This window comes from Aquila chrysaetos, chromosome 14, assembly GCF_900496995.4.
Source record: "Aquila chrysaetos chrysaetos chromosome 14, bAquChr1.4, whole genome shotgun sequence".
Lineage (NCBI taxonomy): Eukaryota > Metazoa > Chordata > Aves > Accipitriformes > Accipitridae > Aquila > Aquila chrysaetos.
Genome location: NC_044017.1, coordinates 21,813,831 through 21,837,886, shown reverse-complemented (window position 1 = coordinate 21,837,886; position 24,056 = coordinate 21,813,831). Strand labels below are relative to the sequence as shown.

Here is a 24,056-nt window from a genome sequence, read left to right as displayed (position 1 = left end):
ACATCTTGCCAAACCATATGTTGCATTTATTTTAAAATAGGCTTGTAAGCTAGTATTTGACTTGGTTCAGTTTTTCTGCTACTTCCATACCTAGCTCTCACTTGTTAGCAACAAAGACAGCAACTCTGGATTAAAATCAGCTACACTGCATTTACTGTTTATAGTTTTAAATTCATTTTTCAGGCTGAGATTCAGCTGACCTTAGACATTCAAAAGCTGGACTTTGTGCTGGAAATGAGTACACTCCTGGAGCACCTAACTTCAGTTATCTTTGAGTACTTACTGAAGAAGAAAAGAAACATTCTCTGAAAATTTACACCGACTATAGAGAAAGCCTGCGATAACTAGCTTAGAATATAAAAATAACTTTTAGGTAGACAAAGGTATGAAAGAGGAAGCCCATCCTTAGTTTCCAAAATGTAGTAGATGAGAAATTAGCTGCACAGAACAATACAACACCTGAAATGACAAGCAATCTCCTTCCATGTTCAGACAACCCCCAACTGCAAAACAATTCCTTTGATTGCTTTTGGTTCAAGATCAGCTGATAGATCAAATGAATTGAAAAGCTGTCCTTCAATCTTACTCCTTATCCAGATCCTGTGCCAAGCCCTGAACAGATGGATCAAGCTTCAGATTCAGCATTCCTGAAATAGGATCTGAAGGATGAAGGAATATTTGAGTCCCTGAATTCATTCATTTGGCCTAGCAGAGGTTGCCAAAAACAAACAAAAGGGCGTATCTTACTTTCTGGGACCTGCATGGAAGTCAGCTCATTTTATCAGATGGTGACTACTTAGTTCATTACCTACCCTTATATTGAGGGGTTAAATAGAAAGTATTTTTTGCTGTGACACCCCCTATACAGCTCATATAATTTTTAGAGATTTTGTTTTTCAAGAGAGAGCAGGTTGATAGAGCTGTTTTAAATTTATTCTGCACAACTGATGTATGAGTTTAAATTTTGCACATGAAAACTTGCATGAAAATTGGTCATGAATTCCTTTCCTTCAAAATTACAGATGTTCACTGTTCCCAGAAGTTTTACTCTCCTAAGTCATCTTCATTCATATAGCCACAAAAAATCTATACTTACAAATCATGAGAAAAAAAAGAGAGACTTCTGAGAAGGCCCTTCCACTCTATGGACACTCATGCATAAGCTTGAAAACCTAATTTCATTATTTTTCAATCTTCAGGTGGAGTTAAAAATGAAATAAAAATCAATCTTAGTGCTGTACTCCAGAACAAAATTTGACCTTGCAATTCATCTGTTCCTACTGTGCTTATGAGTTACAGCTGTCCATCTTTCTTCAGGCATAATTTGACATTTTACAAAAATCATGGTAAAGCTTCCATGGATTTCATGCTAGCATTCTGGGGTTCATAACTTGTTTCAGAGAGCCCAGGCAGCAGTCCATCTTTCAACATATCCTGCCAGTGTTTGTAAACCTAACACCATTAATGCTTGCAATTGAGAATGCATCTCATGTGGGGTCCTGAGCTGTGTTTTGGTTTCACAATAAACTAATTTATATTTTCCTCACAGAAGCAAAGACAACACAATCTTTGTGGATTACACAGCATGACCTGTATAAATAGAATAAGGAAGCAGCTGGTTCCAAGGGAAAGAATCATGAAGTATCACATGATAACACAATATAACAAAATATATGCAGATTGAAGCTATGCACCCTAAGTCTCATTACACAAGATGTGAAAGATTGCCATTGACCTAATGGAAGTTGCACATAATCTGCAGACAGTGATTTCAGGCCCTCTGAATGCTGCAGTATTAGGATAAAGGTTTGGGGCAGGATCATTTACTTTGTAATTTTAAAGCAGTTGTAAGTCTCAAATCTAGTCACTGCAACAGAAGTGTAAAACAATCTTTAGAATGATTAGTTCTTTATTTCAACTTGACAAATTTATTCCAAAATCAGTATTACTTATTACATAAGGATTAAATGCTTGGAGGGGAGCATGTTCATTACAGAGATTTTAGGCTCTTTAACAATACAAAAACAATACATGTGTTCCTCTCTCATCTTTTTGTTTTGTTTTGTTCAAAAGCTTCCTAATGCCAAGTTTCCACATCTTTAAGTAACATTACAGAAGAAATTTGTAACGTGACAAATGAGAAATCTGTTTCTAAATATGCCATAGATCTCTGTAAAGACCCATAAAGGACATTAGGTGTCTAGGTACCTACTCTCAGGGCAGACTTCCTGAAGAAGCTGCACACCTAAATTCTGTAATATACTGAACTTCTTGGAATGGAATTTGCAACTGTGTACTAAGACAGGCAGATAGTGCTAGTCATGGAGGAGAAGAGCTATGCTGATCAACAGGAAACACCCAGTAGATGCATCTTTCTCTCCTGGACTTGTTCATACCTGCAATCTTGAGGTAAACATCTCTGTGAGACTACAGTTTAAAACGTAATTCACTTCTTTAATTTCTATGAATTTGTTTACCCCCAAAATTGTCTGTCTTCTTCTTCTTTTCTTTCTTTCTTTTTTTTTTTTTTTTTAATATGGGAGCTGGGTTAGAGGTTAACAATCTGAATTTTTGCCCTGGATTCTATACCTTTCTTTTAAAACTGCTTTTGCATTAAAATCTTTGGGCAAATAACAGTATTGGAACTGAACCCAGAAAATGAAGAGCACACACATGCCAGAATGACTGAAAATATGCTACTAAGCCATGATTCCTTTTGTTTGAGCTCGCTCTCTTTTCCTACACCACAAATCTTGGGTTCCCTGCCATACAGAAACTGCACTAGCTTCAAGGAAAGGCACTAAGTGTCTGTGATGCCAGATTCATTACCCAATATGATTTCACTGAATAAATACAATAGGTTCAAAACTTTAATTCTGCATATGTGAAGTAAAAAGATGTACACTATGATCATTATGTGACAGGTCATACGCTCCTCCCTCGACAGTGCTCTGCTCTGTCCCAACAAAACGCTGCACACCACTGTGCTAGCGTCCTGCACTGCAGCTTGGCTCTGCCTTTGTCCACCTCCAAGCAAAAATGGTGATGGCTGGTGCTTCGTGCTGTACTGAGCGCGGCCAGCAAATGCTACGCATTCCTAAAATCCACTTGCTAGATGATGTATCTTCTCACAGGGATCATTCACAGAGGTGACCACTTTGTGCCTAAACATATTTGGAATTCACAGGTCTGACAACAAAATATTTAGTTCAGTCAATTTGGGTGTTGCCTCTGTGCATCCGCATTGGCAGATTTTTAGATACATAAACTTCACCTGAAAAACCTTAGGTATTTACAGGCTCTCCGGCATCGAAGCTATAAAGTAATTTGTTTTTTCTTTTGAATTGCCTTCTACAGCTTAGAAGCTAACCTCTTTAAACACCAATCTATGTCTGGGAATTTGCTCTCTCACTGTTTCTATACTCTTTCCAATGTTTAGTTATATGTCCAGCCTTAGATAGAAGCCAAATTCTCATGCCAAGCACTTATTACTTTGATAAATAGAAACAGTTCTCTGCTTACATGAATGTACATTCCATTGTGAGAAAAAAATTAAAAATGGCAGAAGAGAACATAAAATTACTACGTGATTTTAAAAAAAGAAATTACTCCAGCCAGCTGAAGAAGACACCCCAAAGGAAATTTAGGGAAGAAACCCCGTAGGTCAATTTGAGATTTGTTATGTTCGTGAAAAAAAAAAACCCAAACCCCAATCCCAAAAACCAAAGAAGCACTTCTTGCTGATACTGTACTTAATTTCAGTTGTTACCTCCTTTGTCAACAACATGGAAAAGACACAGCCAGCTATAATCACAGACAATGATGAATAATTTCAATATTAATATAATTAACTTAACCTCTTAGGGTTTTCTGAGTCATTCTTTGCATAGTTTTTTTGAAACAGTGGGTCACTAGAAGTTTATAGGCCACCATTTGAAAACCATACCTTATGTTCTGGGATTACTATTGAGGTAGTATTTAAAGTACAGTAAGAAATACAGAAAGATGATCTAATTTACTGCTCCTGGCTTTTCATTCCATTAAACTCCCAACTTACAGTGAATAATAGCATGTCAAAGCAATCTCCGGTTGCTTAACAAATGCCTAGCAAAAAAGAAGTTTAGGTAAAAAACCGTAAGCTTTCACCTTCTGAGTTCCCATTTCACATTGGAAATATTCTAAATGTGCTGGAAGGGCTTAAATGGTTTCTCTCTATAGACTGAATTCGTGCTGTTGAACTCAAAACCAATTTTGCACTGACTTTAATCAGAGCAAGATCAAACACCTACTCTTCCTTCAGACCTACTTCCAGCAGGAAAGATTCAGCCAACTGGAATAAAATAAAAGCGTGACATAAGAGGTTCCCCAAAAGAGCCTTCAATGTTAGTCATACCTGTAATGGAACAGTGTTATCAAAAGGTGTTTGCCTTTGACACAAAGCTACTATTCATAACTGTCGTGGTGTAACCCCAGCCAGCAACTAGACACCACACAGCCGCTCACTCACTTCCCCCCACCCAGTGGGTTGGGGAGGAGAATTGCAAAAAAAGTAAAACTCATGGGTTGAGATAAGAATTATTTAATAACTAAAGTAAAATAAAATGTGTTACTAACAATAATAATGACAACGTATAATAACAATAATGAAAAGGAACATAATAAAACAAACAAACAAAAAAAAACCCCAAGGAAAAAACCAAGTGGTGCACAATACAATTGCTCACCACCCACTGACCAATGCCCGAGCAGTGATCCGCCCTTCCTGGCCAATTCCTCCCAGTTTATATACTGAGCTGTCATCCTATGGTATGGACTATCCCTTTGGCTAGTTCAGGTCAGCTGTCCCAGCCATGCTTCCTCCCAGCTTCTTGTACCCCTGCTTGCTGGCAGAGCATGGGAAACTGAAAAATCCTTAACTTAGGATAAACGCTACTTAGCAACAACGGAAACATCAGTGTGTTATCAACATTGTTCTCATGCTAAATCCAAAACACACTGTACCAGCTAGTAGGAAGAAAATTAACTCTATCCCAGCCAAAACCAGGACAATAACCCATGGCTGCAATGAGCAATGTACAGAGCTTCTGTCAGGGGCCTTCATGCAACTAGTGAAGGATCTTTGCTACAAGCAGGAACCCATCGCTCCCGCCTTCTCCCAGCATCATGATCTCTAATTTTTGCCCCTCTAGCCTTTGCTTTCTGTCACTGTAATAGTGCCAAAAGCTGTTCTGTTACACATTGTTTACAGTGCCTGGTTTTTTGCCTCCACAGACATCTGGAGGCTGGTTTTACATGGTAAAATGGACATGGGCACTGTAAGGCTCACAGCAAATGTGGGTTCTGTTATCAGGCCTGGACACTTTGCTCACTTTCTTAACTGATCTCTGCATAGTAGCTTTTACATGAGTAATAATACATATAATAACCTATACACATGGCTACATGTAGAAAACATTATAGCTGAGAACTGTCTTTGTTTTAGTTTTCTTCTTTCCCCCACTTAAATCCATTAGTAAGATGGGAGAGGGAAATCTACATCCTGTTACATTAACTGTCCTAATTTCATTGCTAACATTCCATTTAACTACCATATTAATTCATCAAGAACATTTTAAATTTTTTTTTAACACAAAAAAGATAAAGGAATTTGGTGGAAAACATGAAGTGGCCCACATTAATTTTGTATGCAGTGAGTATGAATAATGTATTTTTGTATGTATCATTTGTGTTGTATAAATTAATCTTTGGCCTTTTACCTTCCACCAATGATATGATTTAATCACTAGCCTGATTTAAATCAGCAGCAGTGAAGGGTGTCAGAACAACATGCACAGCAGCTGGAACCTTGTCAGAAATTCTGTGTTAAATATCTATTTTTGCTGTATATTTTTTTTTCATTTGATATTTCCGACTTTGTAAAATTACAGTATAAGGTAACAAGCAATGCTCTGTTGAGCACACTAATTCTCCCCTCCCAGTATCGAAGATTGATAGAATAATGTCATGTGATATGGCAAAAGGCTGGAGAATGAGGAATAAGTAAAACAGAAAAACTGAACCTAGATGTCAGTTTGGCATGCAATCAAAGCTGTCAACTTCTAACCACTACAGCTGCCTAGGCTTTGGTTAACCTCTCATTGATTTCCCCAAATAGGATTTCATCTAAAGCACCAAATTAAAAACTGAGACTGAGGGCCAGTTCTGTAAATTGAAAAGTGTACAAATGTATTGCTAGCAAATATACTTGGCAGCTTTCATCTTTGTAAAGCCTCTGATACTGAACTTAACAAAAGTTGGTAGAGGTCAAGTTGTATTTTGGGAGGAGGGAAACAAAGAATATGAAGCAAAATGTAATGATTTATTTTACTCTGTATTAAGGAAATATTTAGTGAGTGAATGTTAGTTATTAATGGATTTACTGTTTCTGACAATGGAATGGTATAATGAAAAAAAACCACAGCAGAGATCATGTGGAGAAGAAAAAAAAAAGAAAAACAAAAAAAACCCCTCTTGTAATAAATCCTTGTGATCTGCAGTACATTGTCATGCTGAAGAACATGCAGTAACAGCCATTTCACTTTGTGCTATTTCCTGATTGCTACATTCACATACCCAGGCGTATATACCCAATCTTCTAAAGGAAGGTCCAGGCTGTGAGGGTTTACAGTGCTGCAGTATATAAGAAATATGACAGCTCAAAACAGCACTGCATTAAACACAGAAAATTGATTGAAGAGAATCAGCACTGTTGAAACATTTCAGAATAAAATACTTTCTATTCCTTTCCTACAAAGATCACTGACTGCTTATCCACTCTATCCCTATCCATGAAGCCTCATTAATCCTAAACCAGAAACAATTAATCTGATACATCATGCATGCAAAAAATTGAAACCTCTTTCTTATTCCTATTTTGGATCCTCAGAGGCTACTAAATTCACTACAAATGTTTGATCCTACTCTTCTCCAATCAGGTGAAACATCGCAAATGAGGAAAACTTTTTAAAGCTATTAAGTAATGTCTGCATAACTCACCCTGATGAAAGGAATAGTAACAAAGCTTTTACCCAGAACAGACTAAATTTCTACAGATGAGAGGAATCTCTGGCACATATTTGGCCAACTTCCATTTCAGTCAAATAGAGTGGGTAAAATCCAGAAGCATTATGGTCAGTCGCAAATGTCCGCTGACTTTAATCAGGATAAAGGTATCCTTATCTATGCTTCTTCATTGACAAAGATGGTGCCCAATTACATTTTATGTATCACTTGTGTTTATCCCCACAAGACACTCTTGCTAGCCTATACTGACATTTCATGTCCCTGTTCAATTTCTGCATTTGAAAGCTTATCAAATTCTGCCCTCAGTGACAACCATGTGAGCTGTGTTTTTTACAGGTCTCACCATCTGATGTCACATGGCACAAAAAAGACGGACAAAAATGTTAGACATCCATACACCACTTCAATCTCTGTGAGCAGAGTTTTCCCAAGTTTCTTTAACAAATTCACTGGATATGATTTGGAAAAAACAACAACAAAAAACCCTAAACAAACAAAAAACCCAAACAAACAAAAACCCCAAAACTAAACAAAAAAAAACCAAACAAAACAAAACAAAACAAAACAAAAAAAAAAACAGGATGAACTTGACGGCTGTGTTTCAACTCTAGGGTCAGACACCCAAAGTTAGGCATCCACAATATAGGTGTTTAAACTCCAGGTACAGGCACTGAAGTACTAAGACTTCATTCAATTGTCTAAACATGGGGTCTGCTAACATTTGAGATACTATAAAGTATGCTGCATGCTCTCCAATACAGTCAACTACCCATTTAGAAGCATATAAGACAGGACACCTAAAAACCAACACCTTAGGTAAACATCAACAGAAAAAAAAAATTATTCTTTTTGTGACACTATAATCTTCAATCAAAGGAAATGCGCACACACATCCCAAAAAAGAGTAAAATTGATACTATTGTGAATCACACCTGTACCCTTTTTTGTACTACTCCACCTCTGCATTTAACACTAGATCAGAAAACCTTTGAATTATGGAACACAATGTTCTTTTTAATTCTCTCCTCCTCCAAGGGAAAATGCAACTGAAAGTGTATCCTTCAGTACGGAAAGTAAATTTATTTTAATAGGTATAGGACAGATGAAGAAAATTTGTGAAGAACTTTTCTCACGCATACTTCCTCACCTCTCCCACCTACAATGATAATTATTGGTTTAAGAAAACAAAATAGCATAAACAATGGTACACAAACAGGAATGTCCAAGAGACTTCTCATGCAAATATACTATCAAACAAAGCCACATGGATAACCTCTGTGGCATCCTCCTTCCCAAACATGACTGACATATTAGTAACGTTAAATAATAGATATATCTTCCTTAAAATATTCAGATACTTGAAAATGATCTTTCCCCCCCCCCCCAAGAAAAACAGATTTTAAACAAAATAAATCTGTGGGAGTATTTAAAAATGTCTTTTTTGATAGTACAATTCAGTATTACAGTTCACGTGTGTTTATAATAATACATGCTGATGATTTTTCAAATTTATTTTATGTATGATTATAGTTCTGGAAGAAAAGAACATGAAAGTTGTTGTATCTCTTTAACTCCTGTATTTTGAACCCCTATACAGGACCAGCCTTTCCAAAACATTTCAACACCTTCTTTACAAAGAAGAATAAACCATCACCATCAAATTGGCCAAGCATATGTATGACTGCTTTCAGTTTCACACTTCAATGATGTTCAAAAAAACAAAAACAAAAACACATTGTACCATTTGAAAAATCAGACTGAAAGATAAGAGTGCCAGTAAAGCATGTAGGAGGTAAAAAGCTGAAGACAATACTCCCAAACAAAAAGATAATTATTCAGTACTTTAAGAAGTTTTTAACATTCTCCTCTTTCTCTTGCTGTGCACAAACACATAACAATATATACAATGTCTGTTCTCTTCATGAACTTGCATACAGTATTTAAGCATGGGCAGACATAAAATACGTGCATAGATATTTTGTATGTACATGTTAAACAAATATACCAAAGTATTTCTATGTTATCGTGTATTTAATAACGTGGGGCAAGACCCAGCCTTGCAGGGAAGCTTGCTAATCTAGTCAAAGGGCCTTTAAACATCTGGAGACGGTGGACAAATGATCTGAGACTTAGGGAGGGATAGGAGAAAGCCAGGAAGTGCTCAGGAGCAAGCACGACACACGAGGAACGTCACCGGTGAACACAGTGCACCTGGGGGGCTCACCTTAAGTGCCTGTACACAGACACGCGCAGCGTGGAAAACAGATCGCAGGGAACCCACCAGGCTCCTCAGGACAAGCGAGGAAGAGAGGATGCGCTCTATGGAAAAGGGTAGTTTGATTGCATGGAGCTTTGCACTGGAGCAGGTGACCAACCAGTCCAGAGCTGATGGGTCAAGATCAGGGTGGGTGCAGTGATGAGTGTCTGATAAAGACTGACTGATCAAGAAGAGGAAATTAAGCCTCCTTTAGAAAACTGGGGGAAGCCTCACAATCACAAGGGTGGTTCTCAGGGAGGATACAAACAACCCCAACATCTTCTGGAAGGGCAAAATGGTGGAACACGAAAATTTCAAGAGATTTCTGGCAAGCATCGAGAACTGTTTTTTTGATACAGGCATATGGGTGCCTGACAAACTGACCAGAAGAGACACTCAGCTGGACCTATTACTCAAAAACAAAACAAAAAAAAGGAAAAAAATTACAATTACAAACCTAGACTTCAGAAAAGCAGAGTTAAACTTGTTCAGGGATCCACTCGGTGGGGGCTAATGGGAGACTGCCGTGGGCAGTAAAGGAGCTCAGGAGAGCTGATTGATCATCAATGACAACTTCCTCAAAGCACAGAAAAAGTCCAGTGTGATGCCCAGGAAGTCAAACAAGCAGAGCATAAGGTCAGAGTGGATAATGGGGAAATGCCGACTGAGCTCAGCTGAATCACAAAAGGCAATACTCTCTTGGAGTTGATACTGTGAGGACTGTGAAGCATAAAAAGAAAGTTATACTATCAGGAAAAGGAAGACAAAGGAAACCATGGGGCTGCCACTCAAAGTGGTAGGGACCCTAGCGGCAAAAGACATGGAAAAAGCTGAGGTACTAGATGCTTTCTTTGCCTCAGTTTCTACTGGTAAAGTCTGCCTCAAGCCTCCCAGGTCAGAGCCTGTGCCGGGATCCAGAGGACTGAAGAATTACCCACGGTATAAGATCGAGGTAGAAACCAATTAAGTAAATTGAACATAGGACAAGATGGGATGCTTGTAACAGTGTTGGGGAAGCCAGACAATGCCATTGCAAGGCCACTGTCTATGGTCTTACGAAGGTCTGGGTGATTGGGGTAAGTTTCTGATGACTCGAAAAACCACCCATTTTTGAAGAGAAGGAGAAGGATCATCAGGGGAACTGCAGGCCAGTCAGCCTAGCCTCACTACGCAACAAATCCTCCTGGAAGCCACATCCGTCCAGGCACATAAAGGAGGAGGAGGAGGAGACTGGAAACGGCCTACGTGCATTTACCAATGGCAAAGCGTGCTTGACCAGCTTGATCGGCTTCTGTGATGAGGTGGCTGCCTTCCTGAAAAAGTTGTACAGTGATGCCAGCAACACTTTTTTTGTCCATACTAACAACTTGATGAAAATATGGTTTGGATGGGTGGACTACCAGGTGGCTGGAAAAATTGCTTGGACTGCCAGGTTCAAAAGGGCTGTGATCACAGGTGTACAGTCCAATGGGCAGCTGGTGCATAAGGGTGGATAATGGGGCCAATGCTGCCTTTGCATGGCATGTCTGGACTAATAAGCTGAATCATGAGGCAGCGTGCATCCTCTGCAAGTGCGCGGATGACACCAAGCTGGGGGGGCAAGTGCTCTGCACGCTAGAAGGCCGGGCTCCTATTCGGAGGGAGCTTGTCGGGCTGGATAAATGGGCAACGGGTACCTCAAGAAGTGCAGCAATGGCAAACATGGAGTCCTGCCCCGGGAGGGAATAAGCCCATGCAGCAATGCAGGCTGGGGGCCAACTGGATAGAAACCAGCTTTGCAGCAAAAGACCTGCTGGTCCTGGTGGACAACTATTTCAGCATGAGTCAGCAGTGTGCCCTTAAACAAAGGGCAAACTGAATCAGTGAAAATATAGCCAAAAAGCTCAGGGAGGCAATTCTTCCTTTCTATTCAGCGTGTTGGTCTCTCTTCCCAAGTAACAGGTGATAGGACAAGAGGAAATGGCCTCAAGTTGCACCAGGGGATGTTTAGATAGGATATTAGGAAAAATTTCTTTACCGAAAAGGTTGTCAAGCACTGGAACGGGCTGCCCAGGGAAGTGGTTGAGTCACCATCCCTGGAGCTATTTAAAAGACATCTAGATGTGCCACTTGGCAACATGACACTTAAGGACACTGCTGACTTGGCAGTGTTAGGTTTATGGTTGGACTCATGATCTCAAAGGTCTTTTCCAACCTAAATAATTCTATGATTCTATGTATGAGACTGCATGTGGAATGACATGTCCAGTTTTGAGCTCCCCAGTACAGGAAAAACACTGGAGTAAGCCCAGCAAAGGCTCAACAAGTTGGTCAAGAGGCCGGAGACTATAAAGAAGGCCTCTGAGAGCTGCACGTGCTCACCCTTAAGATGCAAAAGTACTGCAGTTTTAGCCACTTAACGGGAGGGCCTGGAGAATATGTAGCCAGACTCTTTTTGCACAGTGACAGGATGAGGAGCAACAGAACCCAAGTTGCAACAAGGAAAATTCTAATTTGATATGAAGGAAAAAAATTGCACAAGGATGATCAAACACTGGAACAGGCTGCCCAGCAAGGCCGTGGCAAGCCTTGGAGATAGCCTTGTAGATATTCAAAACTTGATTGGGCAAGGCCCTGAACAACCTGATCTAAATTAGCCCTCTTTGGCTAGGACACTGTATCAAATGACCTCTAAAGGTCCCTTCCAACTTAGATTACTCCATGATAATAGAACAGTACTCCATGCATATAGCAAGACTATTAAGAATAATCACATGCCTAGCCTTAATATATTTAGTACTTTTCATTTTTATGTAGTATTTCAATGGATGTAATTTTTTTCTGTGTAATACACAGAAAAGCTAATCATACATCAAAGCTAATCTGTTTAAACATTACACATTTTAATATTAGAACTACTTTTAACTAAAAGTGTTCTGATGATGCTATTAGAAATAGTATCAGATAAGTAACCTGACACAGTATGAAATGAGTTGATGTTGTAATAACATCAACAAAAATGCACTACTTTGTATATGAGCTTCTTCTCCACAAAAACAAAAAAACAAACAGATGTTAAAAAAACCCCAACAACAACCACAACCAATCAAAAAACACATCAACTTCTCCCTCTGCCGTCAATTGTATTGATTTCATTAAGGTCACACAGAAAGTACAGCTAGTGGCTTCAGATCATTCTTTCAGGGTAGAGGGTGATCAAGTTGGAGGCAACTCTATTTGCAGGAAACAACTGACAACCCCAAATTAACCTAGTATATCTTATAAAGGGATCACTAAGTCACAGAAGTTTATGGAATTTTGAGAAAGAGGAAAAAGTTCAGGAAAATTGAGTCAAATCTATATTGTGCTCTCCTCTCTTCCTTCAGAGTGGAAATCCTCGAGTGAAGGATATTTTCAGAACACAGATTGGGAAACCACAATAAAATTTGATTGCAAGGATGTTTTTTCTAATTGTGGTTATGACATTTAAATTAACACCAACTGTTTGATTACTCAACTCTTTTCCTCCTCCATGATGGATAAATATTTAATGAGAATAATCTCCACTGTGATTGTGAGCAGTATAAAGAAGTTAACTTCTCCTCTATTTTTTCTCAGGTCCCTGAGAAACCAGGTATAATCTGAGGAGTTACAGAATAACTAGCTTTCCTCCAAATCTCTTTATAAGTATTCATCAGAAAGCTAATATTTATTTAGATATACCTAAAGGAACTTTGCTACCCCAGGAGAAATCCTGCTGAACTTTACACAGGGCAACCATATTTAGAGTCAGGAACAGTACAGAATAAGTGTGATTTTTGACTTAAGCTAGGTCTTCAGTCTTAGTTACAGATGCAATCGCTCAAAGCCTTAGTCTGCCTGACTCAGATGTACTGATAACACCTCGTTATCAGTAGTACTGGAAGGAACACACAAGGCTCCTTTCAAAACCAGATATGAGGGAATCCACACAGGGGAGTATTACATTATTTCTGCTTAGAAAATATGCTTCAAAAATAGCTCAAGAAATCCAGCAGCCAACATAGTTATTATTAACCTACGACTTCTCTTTAGTTCTGTATTTAATTACTGTCTATTGTGTCATGAAGAGAAGCTAGAGGTAGAAGAATGGTATTAAAACTATATAACCCTTCTAGTGTAGGAACTAGAGTAGATCCCCAACAGAGAGGGGGAAAAAAAAGCAACCAAAACCCCATGGTTTAAAATATTACTTAAACATAAATATTCATGACTGATGCTCATTTCTCTCATATACTATATACAGAGAGAGAGGCAGAGAGATATAGGATAAAGGAATGCCTTATTATTTTATTCTCTTAAGAATGGAAGCATTATATGGTTTAAGAGAGAAAGAAAAACAGGAATATATCAAAGTGCTGACAGACAGCAGCATCCTGCTTCCAATGGCAGATTCCTAGCAAATGTCTTCACCCAGAGACAAAAAGATGCACTCTTTATACAAGATTATGGTTTGCACTAGATGCCAAAACAAGGGTGAGAGAGAATATCTAGATTTACATTCCCATATGAGCCATTAGACCCGTCATAACAACGTTCAGACACACTAGAATACTTTTCCTTAACATCGGAAAAGAAAAGAGCAGGTGAAGAGGATAATATGTAAGAGCAGTCTGGAGGCACAGTTCTTCATAAGAGCAGACAGACTTGGCCTAACCTTTTCAATTAATACATCACATATACTCCAAATTTTCTACACATATCACAATCTTAACTTACTAAAATATAGGTGAACTAGTTGATTAAAGTATTGGAATATTGTATAACAAAACAAGAATGGATCTTTCTTCACCCCAGTAGGGCACTTGGCTTTCCATATGCCATTTCATGTGCTTCTGCTGTGCATCTGTCTCACAGAAAACATTAGATGGTTAGATTCACTATCAATTACAGGCTGGAACAAGTTTGATTTCAATTACAGCAGGAGAGGAAAACAGCTGGGATCCCTAAAGGGAGGTGCAGGCACTAAGGGGGTGAATCAAAAATCAGAATGGTACATTGCATGCTACTAATTAGGGAGAAAAATGAAGTCAAGATATATATGTAAACATTTATTTTTATATAAATCTGAGGTTGCACAGTTTCACTTCAATCGCATTTGAGACAGAAGAGCAGTACCTCATTGACCAGCATCTATTTTAACTCATTTGAAAGAGCTGCTTCACAAGTAATTTTAATGATGGTTCTAAACTAAAAAGCAGCTTACTTTTGAAAACAAAGTCATAATAAAATCTAATTACAAAGAAGATCAGTGTTTGTCCAAGATCCCTGAATTACATCCAACTTAAGAGACTTCTTTTATCAGCTAACAGGCACAGAGAGTTATGATCAGAACAAAACACAAATTGTGAAAACTTCTGCCAGGTTTAATAACAATATCTGTATATGCAGACTCCAAAAAACAAAATGTACAGAGCATTCCTCAGAATCCTGACTCAATTATTATCATCTAGCTTGAACAGCAGAGAAAAAGCTACTTTTTTTTGTTTTTTCTTTTTACAGGAAAAAAATTATTCCTGCATGATCTACTGTTTGGAAACCAAGTCATTTATATGGAACATACTCAGATGAGATATTTGAATAGTCTCAGATTCTTTCCTTTAACCTTAGCCCATTTCCTACAGCTCTACATCTCTTTCCTCTCTTGAAGAAAGATAATGTTACTTTAGGATGACTCAGTCATAAGCTTTATGCTCGTAATACATCCTTCACAAATCTGCGTCCTGCTTTTGATTATTCCATGCATTTTTTCTCCATTTTATACATGCATACTCCCAGATTTGTGTGCTCATGTGTTGGGGTGGGAGGGGGTGTTTCCACCCCAAAGGAACAGATGTTAATGTTACCAATGCCAAAGTACCATTATATTCCTACAAGGGATCATTTTGATCACACATCACAAGATGGAGTCTACCCAAAAGCACTGCTCAGATAAATGCGACCATGACTACATCTGCCCATCTGCAAATAACAAAATTAACCTGGTATGAGATGGAAAACAAAGCTGCTCTAGCTGAACTCCATCATACAATTGTTGCTGACTTCACAATTCTGTAACACATTTGGACTGGGAGACCAGAGTGATAGAAACCTCAGTGACAATGCTAGTTGGCCTTACACATGGATGATAGCAAGGAGATTGGCCTGAGGCTACATGACCAGTGAGGCCACATGCCTCACTAGCTTGGCTTATAGTGGCTTACGCCAACAACATGATTTTTCGACCAATAAACAGTTAAGACAATAACTCCTCATGAGCGGACACATCCATTGGCATCCAGCATCCCATAGAAGGCTGAGCCTGAACCGTGCACACAGGAGTCCTGCTGACAACCAGGACCCAGACACGTTGCACTGTTGGAGTGAGTGTCCTATACACCTGCATGCTGGCCTGAACTGGGCTGGAGTAAATGCAGCTTTGACTGGTGTCTATCTGTGTGCATGTGTTGTAGAATAGGTTTCTTAAAAGACAAATTGCTATCTACATGCTACCATCCCTCCCACGCGCTAAATACATTTTAGATTATTCATCACCGACTGTTGTGTTTCCATTCCTGCATCCGTCCGCCCCAGCCTAGTTCCCCCACAAAATCGTGCTGTCTGAACTGCTGCTTAATCAGGTACACCAGACACTTATCTAAGAACTTCTGCATCTAATGTTTAGGTCCAGCTACCACCAACATTAAAGGGAATAACTAAAATTTAACTTCAAGAAATAGAAAATCCATTAAGTCTGAAACTTGTTTTAAGAGGGTTTTTTAGATTCTGTTACATACAATGTTAATGGAGATTTTCTTTGCCAAGAACCCTTTAGAAAGAGACTGTGTAATTGCTATTTAGATCAGCAATGTACTCACAGGTAATTCAACTGTTTTTTAAAAAGCAAGAATACAATACATCTTTATTCATACTCAATAATGCATTGCAAAATGAGCAGTCCTCATTCACTTTACAGACCATCAACATTACTTAGTTATTGCTCAGACTGTGAAGATCTATCAATATTAAAACCATAAAAATAAATAAAATACTTTAAATGCTTTCCCTAAGTAAAGGGTTGGAGGATTTTTTCAAAGCCTAACATTCACATGGATGGAAGAGAAGCTTCAATTAAACTGATCAGCCAGGCTACTGTTGTCAGCTAGAAAAAAAAAGCCCAAATTTTTCCATGCCCAATATCAGCTGGTAGAGAAAAGACAATAAATTTTCACATTTTTTAAAACCTAGAACAGGCATGGGAAATAGTTTACCCATTTGTTTAACTCTCTTGAAGTATTGAACCTAGATGAAAAGATTTGTCTAACAAAGGGCAACAATTCTTAGGGAAAGGCTGAGAGCGCTCCATAAAATCTTCCAGAAATAGCTTAAAAGCTTAGAACTTCCTGTTTAGTTACTTTAGAACTTACTTTCTAGTAATCAACATCCAACTTATGAAAAAGATTTCCCTAACACCTGTAACTCCTCAAAGACCAGCTTTTACAGTGTAACGTACAGAATAATACACTTTCTCTCAAAAAACTGGACTTGACCATGAAGTATTACATATGTATTGTTCTTAGAGCTTTAAATAAAACAGTACATCAGGACTGTTTATTATGTAATTAATATCCAGCAAAATAAAATATTAGAAGTGACAGCTTCTGCTGAAACATAATACTCTAGTTCTGATACAAAAAAAGACATCCCACAACTGAGCTAAGAGCTTAAGTGCATGTTTAGTCTCAGATGGTACTCCACTGCCTGAATCCACCTCAGAGTGGTCTAACCATTCTCCATTGCCTGAATAAGAATTTATATATAGCTATAGGCACCTAAATTTCTAGTATCTGGAATAGAATAGACTAGAGTATTTCAGTTGGAAGGGACCTACAATGATCATCTAGTACAACTGCAAATCCCACTTACTATTGTGTTCAGTTTAAATTACTTTGTCCTGTGTGTAATGCCTTTTTTTCATTAAAAATTTCCTTCCAAATTCTTGTGTTACTGAATTAATATATAACCACAGCATTCTCTATCATTAGAGAGGAGATAGATATCTAGATTTATGTATCTATATCAACTAACAGAGACTAACAGAGCACTAAGAGAGACTCAACAAAGTTTATTTAGAATATTTTACACTACGAAATGAAAGCAATTCCCTTATCTCTGAAATGCCCATATTGAGGCTAAAACAGCCTACTATTAAGGTTAAACAGTCAAATACCCAGTAGGTAGCTAAAAAATGTAGTTTTAAATTTAATGCCTGACACAAGAATCTCCAGTTTCCAGGAAATTTTCTTCTGCTGATGTAGCTTAAAGCAAGTGCCACAGAGCGCTTAGTTTTGGGGAAGGAGGGCTATTTTATAAAGGAAACAACTTTTTACTGTAATCTTGTAGTTTGAACAGTTGAACAAATGTAATTAAATGTATCATAAGATGCAATTAAATTTAAATTGCATTTATTGCTTTTAACCTTTAAAACAATTGGAATTTCTGAACTTCTACATGGAGTTTTCTGGTATTAATTTTGGAGAGACTCTCATTAAAAAGCACAGATAGTGGATAGATACTACAGTCCTTTATTTCACACAAAAAAGCCAGCATGGAAACCAATGGACTAGACAGTTCTGTACAGAGAAGAAACTATGCGTCTAAATAAACCATGGCTCCTCCTTACTGCAGAGCTTTAGAAATCAAAGCATTGAACCCTGGTTCTTCTCTGATTACTGCCTCTGAAACTGGAGGACAGACAGCATCTGCCAGACTCATTTTCTTAGAAGTCCACATGATGCTCAAAAGGAGATTGTTATTTTCCTTGACTTACTGGGTTGGAGTCCAGAGCAAGTGTTAAACAAGACTAACGAGGGTGCCTGGAGAAAGGTACTATACAGTAGGCCCACCTGTGAACCATGAGTTGCTCCAATGGGCACTAGCTAACTGCTTGCTTGCCTGAGTAAAGATTAAAGATCTTACAACCTTCAGCTGAGGAATTCTCTCTTCCCCCCGTCAGATGCTACTGCACAGTTCTAGTTCACTAGAGGCATTACTTCAGCTTCACACCAGTGTGACAATATTGAAAAGAATGTAAACACACTTGCATAAATTTGCAGTAATGGACTTCTTACAAGCCCTGCCGGAGTTTTGCCCACTGAATTCAGTGACAGCAGGGCCCAAAACACCTATCTTAAAATTAAATGTTTATTTTATTTATGTCAGTGGATCTGATATCTTACCACCCATGGTTTGTCAGGTACCCAAATCTCCCACAAGTACTTCGGCATATCTCCAAAATTCAGTGCCTAAAAAGCAACAATATTTAAATAAAAAAGATGTGTCATTCTTACTACAGATCTTCAGATAACCCACCTCCCCAATGGCCCGATATTGGTAATATGGAAAGCAAAATGTGAGCAAATTTCTACTGAAAATAGATAAATAACTTTTTATGAGGGTTCACAAACTTCAGAGGCCATAGCCTAGTGTTACCAAACACATACATGGTAACATTTAAAATGCTACATCAAACCTCAGTTTGGTTTCTGAAGGCTGATTGTATAACACTTTGCCGCAGCCAGGCAACAGATTTTCAGACGGATTTTTATTGTTCTGTTTAGTGAACTACCAAGTGAAATAGCTGTCTCATAATATGAAGAAACTTTTTTTTTTTTTTAGTTTAATGCACTATTAAGCTTTTTATTAAGATATTATTAATCAACCCTGAGACTCTAAAAAGCAAAACCAGCAGATCTTTAAAACTGCAATTAAAGTTGTGTTTAATGTGGGAGCATTAATGGATGTTCATGCTCTGTTACCAACTGCTGAATATAAATAGCCCTATCTACTTCAGGTTCCCTCCTGAGTATAATACTCAGACACCCCAAAATATCATGTCTCCAAGGACTTGAATCATAAGGACTCTGTGTATATGTGACTGTAAGAGAATTGTGGAGAGAAAGTTCAGTAGATTACCAAGTCTGCAGAACCTTCAAAACTGCCTATTCCTAGAGGAACTGAATTGGTTATCCGACCCGGCAGCAGAATAGTACCACAGTAATTCTGAACAATCTAAGCCAGAGCAACACCTCCATTTGGAAGGACAGTCAGAAACTCAGGTATCAACCCAGCACCAGGCCTTTGTACTGTTCTATTTTATTTGAGAAAACAAAGCTTCCCAGAGAGAGAACATTACATTAAGAGTAATGTTTCTGGAAAGTCGGACAATTTCAAATCCATCCTCTGTAGAGTAATATGCCCAAATTGCAAACAAGCACTCTGTGCACCATATTCAGAAAGGACATTAGTATTCTGTACAGAATGGTTTATCCGCTCCTTTACCATCATATAGTGAGCAAAATCCTCAGAAAACTTTACATCAAATAGTACTTTTACTCACGATGGAAAACATATGTCTCTCCCAAAGTACTCCCAACAGGTACCTCAGATATCTCACACAATTCTGTGTTCTTGGAGAATTATATCACAGTTCTGAAAGCTTTTTCAAGAAATCCCCTTGAAAGCAGAAAGTCATCTTATGTATTTTATCTACCAAAAATATTCTACTCTGATATCTGAAGTCACATTTCCAACTAACTTCAGGAAGTCCCTTCTTTGTCATCTAAAATTTCATTTGAAAAAAAACAAACCCAAAATGCTTTACACAAGCACAAATGTTATTTGGTCTTACACTCTGAATGAAAATGCACTTACACACTCCATGGAGATTAATAAGTATAGCTTAACAGAAAGGTAAAAGCCACTGAGAATGCCTCATTTTAAAATCTGCCTGTATCTCCTCTGATATTTTACCTATGATTGTTTTCCTCATTTACATGAGTACAACTGAAGAGCAATTCACCCAAAGGCAACAGAATTAAACTGGTAAAAAAGCAAAGGAGGGGTCCCTGTGGATCAAGCTCTTTTTAGAATGTATATTGCACAGTTTTATCCACTTTGATAAACTGATGAGTTTTCGAAGGCAGACTCCCTATTACCAAATACCTACTTACTTGTTAGGAAGTCACCTTTACAGAAATAAGTCACCTTTGCAGAAATAGTAAGTATTGTTTCCTGAAAATAATTGGAAAGGAATCACAAGAGTAATCTCAATAACAACACATAATGAATGTTTCCCCCATCCCTTTTGCTAGTTGAAAGCTTAGGGAGACCACCAAAATGAAACAGGAATGAGCAGCAATAAAATCTCATTCGTATAACAATTGCAGTTTGAAAAGACAAATGCATGGCATCATTAAATACAATGCCTTTTTTCTACATAACTACTTTCTCAAAAAGCAGACTACTGCTACATCAGAAGTGAAATATGTCTTTCTCACTTTTCCTTGCTTTTGGGAATGCTTAAGATCATTATGTATTGAAGGGCCAGCAAAGAGAACCAGGGAAGCAACAGCTTCACAACAGCTTCTCTGGCTCCCCATCCTTCTACAGCTTCCCTGTGCCCACCAGTACATGAGAGAAAGCTGTACAGAAAGCGGCTCCTGCTCTCAGTCTTACAACCAGTGGCAATTCCAACTAGAATTCACCCAAATAAATTACAGCTAGGGGCTAAGGGAAAAAAGGTTTTGATACAGGCCAGGGGCGGGAGGGTGAAGCAGGAAAAGTAGCTGTAAGGAACAAGTAACATGAAACATATTTTTAAGTATTACAAAGAATGGTTTGAAGTTCTAACAAGAGATGAGTCCCTTGTCCCTCAGGTCAGTGTAGAAAGCACTCCCATCAGCTGATGACCCAAATTCATGATTCCTGAAATGGCTCATGACTGCCATACATTTAAAATTCAGAGCTGGATTCAAGAGGTCTTAAGTATATATAGCCTCTTCCTTAAAAAGCGTTCAAAAGTCAACATACTTTAAGGTATCATAAAACATGCAAGATTTGCTTCTGTAAAACTTACATAGTTTTATCTTTTTCTTTCCAACTGTTCCTCTGTATCATGAGCTGACATAGGCAAAATCCTTCAACCAAAATGCACACTGGATTTTTATTTCATTTATCATCCAACATTTACAAACAAAAATGTTGTGGGAATATCTTGAGCTAAACAGTTTGGATGGAGGAGGGAAATGACAAAGTCAGCATCACAGATGAGATTGCAATCCAACAGCAAGGAAGATAACACAGAAAAAACTTGCCAATTGCTTTTTCCCAATAAAATGAACAGATAGAACCACAGACCTCTAAGAGTAATGAAAACAACCTACTGTGTCATCATTTTATGCAAGAAAGGGAGAGAGAAGATTAGCCTAAAACTCCTACAATAATATGGATTTTTTCAGCTGACAAAAGCAATACTATATAAAATCTTTTCTGTGCTTTATTTCTAATTACCTTCTATCCTTTAATGAACAAGAAAGCACTTGATCTTGAAAGTCCTTGTGCAGTCAAAACTCCCACTAAAATTAATGGGACGTTTTTTCCAGCCTAAGAGCTCTGAGATCAGTCCTCAAACTTAGCTCTTTCTAAGCTTCTTCCATTAATCAAACTTCTTAGTTTTTTCCTCTCCTTTTCCACTAGGATCATATATTAAAAAATACGGACACTAGAAGTCATAACCTTGCCAGAGGAAAAAAGCCTGCTGTATTTTGTTATCCTCAAAAGTTTAGCTCAGTTTCACAAATAAAACCCCGATTCTGAAGAATCTTGGTTACCTGGACACCAAATACTTAATTTTGGCCTGTTCAAACAGTTCGTACAGATGTTGTTGCACACTGCCTGTGGAAGTTAAGCTGTCTGAATTACACAACTGAAACGTGTGTGCACAAGCTTTCTAATCAGGCACACCTCTCTGAAACTAATAGACCAAAACATAAAGGACTCTGAACAGCCTTGTCTCTCACTCCCAGCAAATAAGGAGTTAAGGGACTGAGGTTTAGCGCCCATTTCTCCCATCTAGCCTCACACAACCTGCAATATATGTCTGACATGTCAGTGCCTAAAAGGAATGAAATTAAATCCTTATTTGTATGCCTCAGTAAATCACTTCAATTTGCGGACTGTTGGTCACTCATTTCAGGAAAATGACAGTTCTTATACAGTTTAAAGAAAACCAACTACAAACCAAAACCTAGCAAGAAATTTCTGTATTCGAAAGAATTTACTGTCTTTTTGGCTGTAATACAGTAGCATCGTTACCCCACCATAATTCTCAGTTTTCTCCCGCTGAAAAAGTATAGGAGGCTCTTGCACAGAAATAAAAATAAAATACACCATAACCTGTCAAATCAGGTAGTACTAACAACAGTGTCCTAAGAAAAACTATGAGACTTGTTTATGGCTGATCATTAACAGGCCTTAGCAAGGATAATTTCCTTTGTTCATTTTTACACTTCAACAGCGCAGTAGTGTATATATATGCAAGAACTGACAGGACAGCACAGCATTTAATTGCTCGTTTAGAGAGCCTGTGAGAGGCTGTACTGCACTGGCATACAGTCTAGAAACGATACAGTTCTGCATGGATTCTTACATAGGATTATACCTTCCTGTGAAGGTGCTGTAATATCTGTGGAGATTCTGTAACATTGCCTTCATTTATGAAGAATTCAAGCATAATGAACTACTGATCTTTTAATTATAGAGAAGAAATAAAAGATCCAACAGATGACAGAAAGAAGGAAAAATAAGGATGACGGACATTGACACATTAATACACACACACACACAAAATACCTCCACAATAAACATTCAATTGAAGAAGCAGCACCAGGTAAGTCCTTGCCAACTCACTGGGTTCTCTTCTTTGCCAGCCGGCATGGTTTAAATTGACTTCGGCATTCTTTTGCCTACAGCTTGCCTTTATTTTTAAATGCTGTAATTTACAGGACTTGAAAACACACAGAAAAACATTAAATAAATAATACCTACTGGTTCTTTATTAAATATATTAAATAAATAAATTTTATTGAACTACTAAATAAATAATACTTACATAATACCATGATGGTTGCTCATCATGGATGAGGAAAAAAACACCAGAAAGTAAAAGCAAGAAATACATCAGTTACAGAGATAAGCAATTTTGCTTGCTTTCAAAAGCAAAACCAACCAAAAAACCTGCATAGGCACAGTCACTTTCTAAAAGATGAAGTAAAACCTTAAAAGGCAAATTGTAATTTATTGAAAAGAATGAAAGTAAGAATATGTCAGCGTTAGAACTGAAAGGTTCACAAGACATGTAATTATTTTGCTGTGTGAGCAATTAGTATGTTTTTAGAAAGACAAATGAACATTTTGTTAGATAAAGAAACCAAGTACATTTTTTTACTCTTTTTTTTTTTTTTTTTCCCCTTCAAAAAACCTACTCTAGAATCTACATGATGTTAGCAGTGAATACAGAACACAGAGAATCTACTAAGAGAAATGTCTTGGAGATCACAGAGAAATTCTACCCCATCAGAAAAAAGCAAAAAGAGACTTCATAATTCAGTTTTGATGCTCAAAGCATGTGTATGCCCCCATGCAACCTCTGTACTTGCAACATAATACTCTACACTATCAAAATTTTATTGTTAGAGTCACGTTTCTTAGTCACCATTGCCTCATGGACCTATATTCCCTGCTTTTGTCCCAGACTCCTTTGTTAAATAAGTCTCTGGTACTTGACTAGTAACTGTTAAAATGAGATGTAAAGAGGAACTAACATTGCAAAGACAGTGCAAATGTTAACAGCAAGTTCATCTTTCATATTCTACAGTGAATTCATTGCTCTCATCTATTT

The 24,056-nt window shown here is 37.9% G+C and overlaps 1 protein-coding gene across 4 annotated transcripts in view; it reads right to left on the bottom strand.

Moving 5' to 3' along the window:
- The window catches only part of PCDH9 (protocadherin 9), a 696,978-nt gene that overhangs the window by 375,829 nt on the left and 297,093 nt on the right, over positions 1-24,056 (bottom strand). The window contains exon 3 of one of the 4 annotated variants that reach the window (XM_030036363.2): positions 18,556-18,621. The exons of the other annotated variants lie outside the window; for them this stretch is intronic. Within the exon in view, the coding sequence (XP_029892223.1) occupies positions 18,556-18,621 (66 nt within the window). The remainder of the gene's footprint in view (positions 1-18,555; positions 18,622-24,056) is intronic. 4 annotated transcript variants of the gene reach the window in all.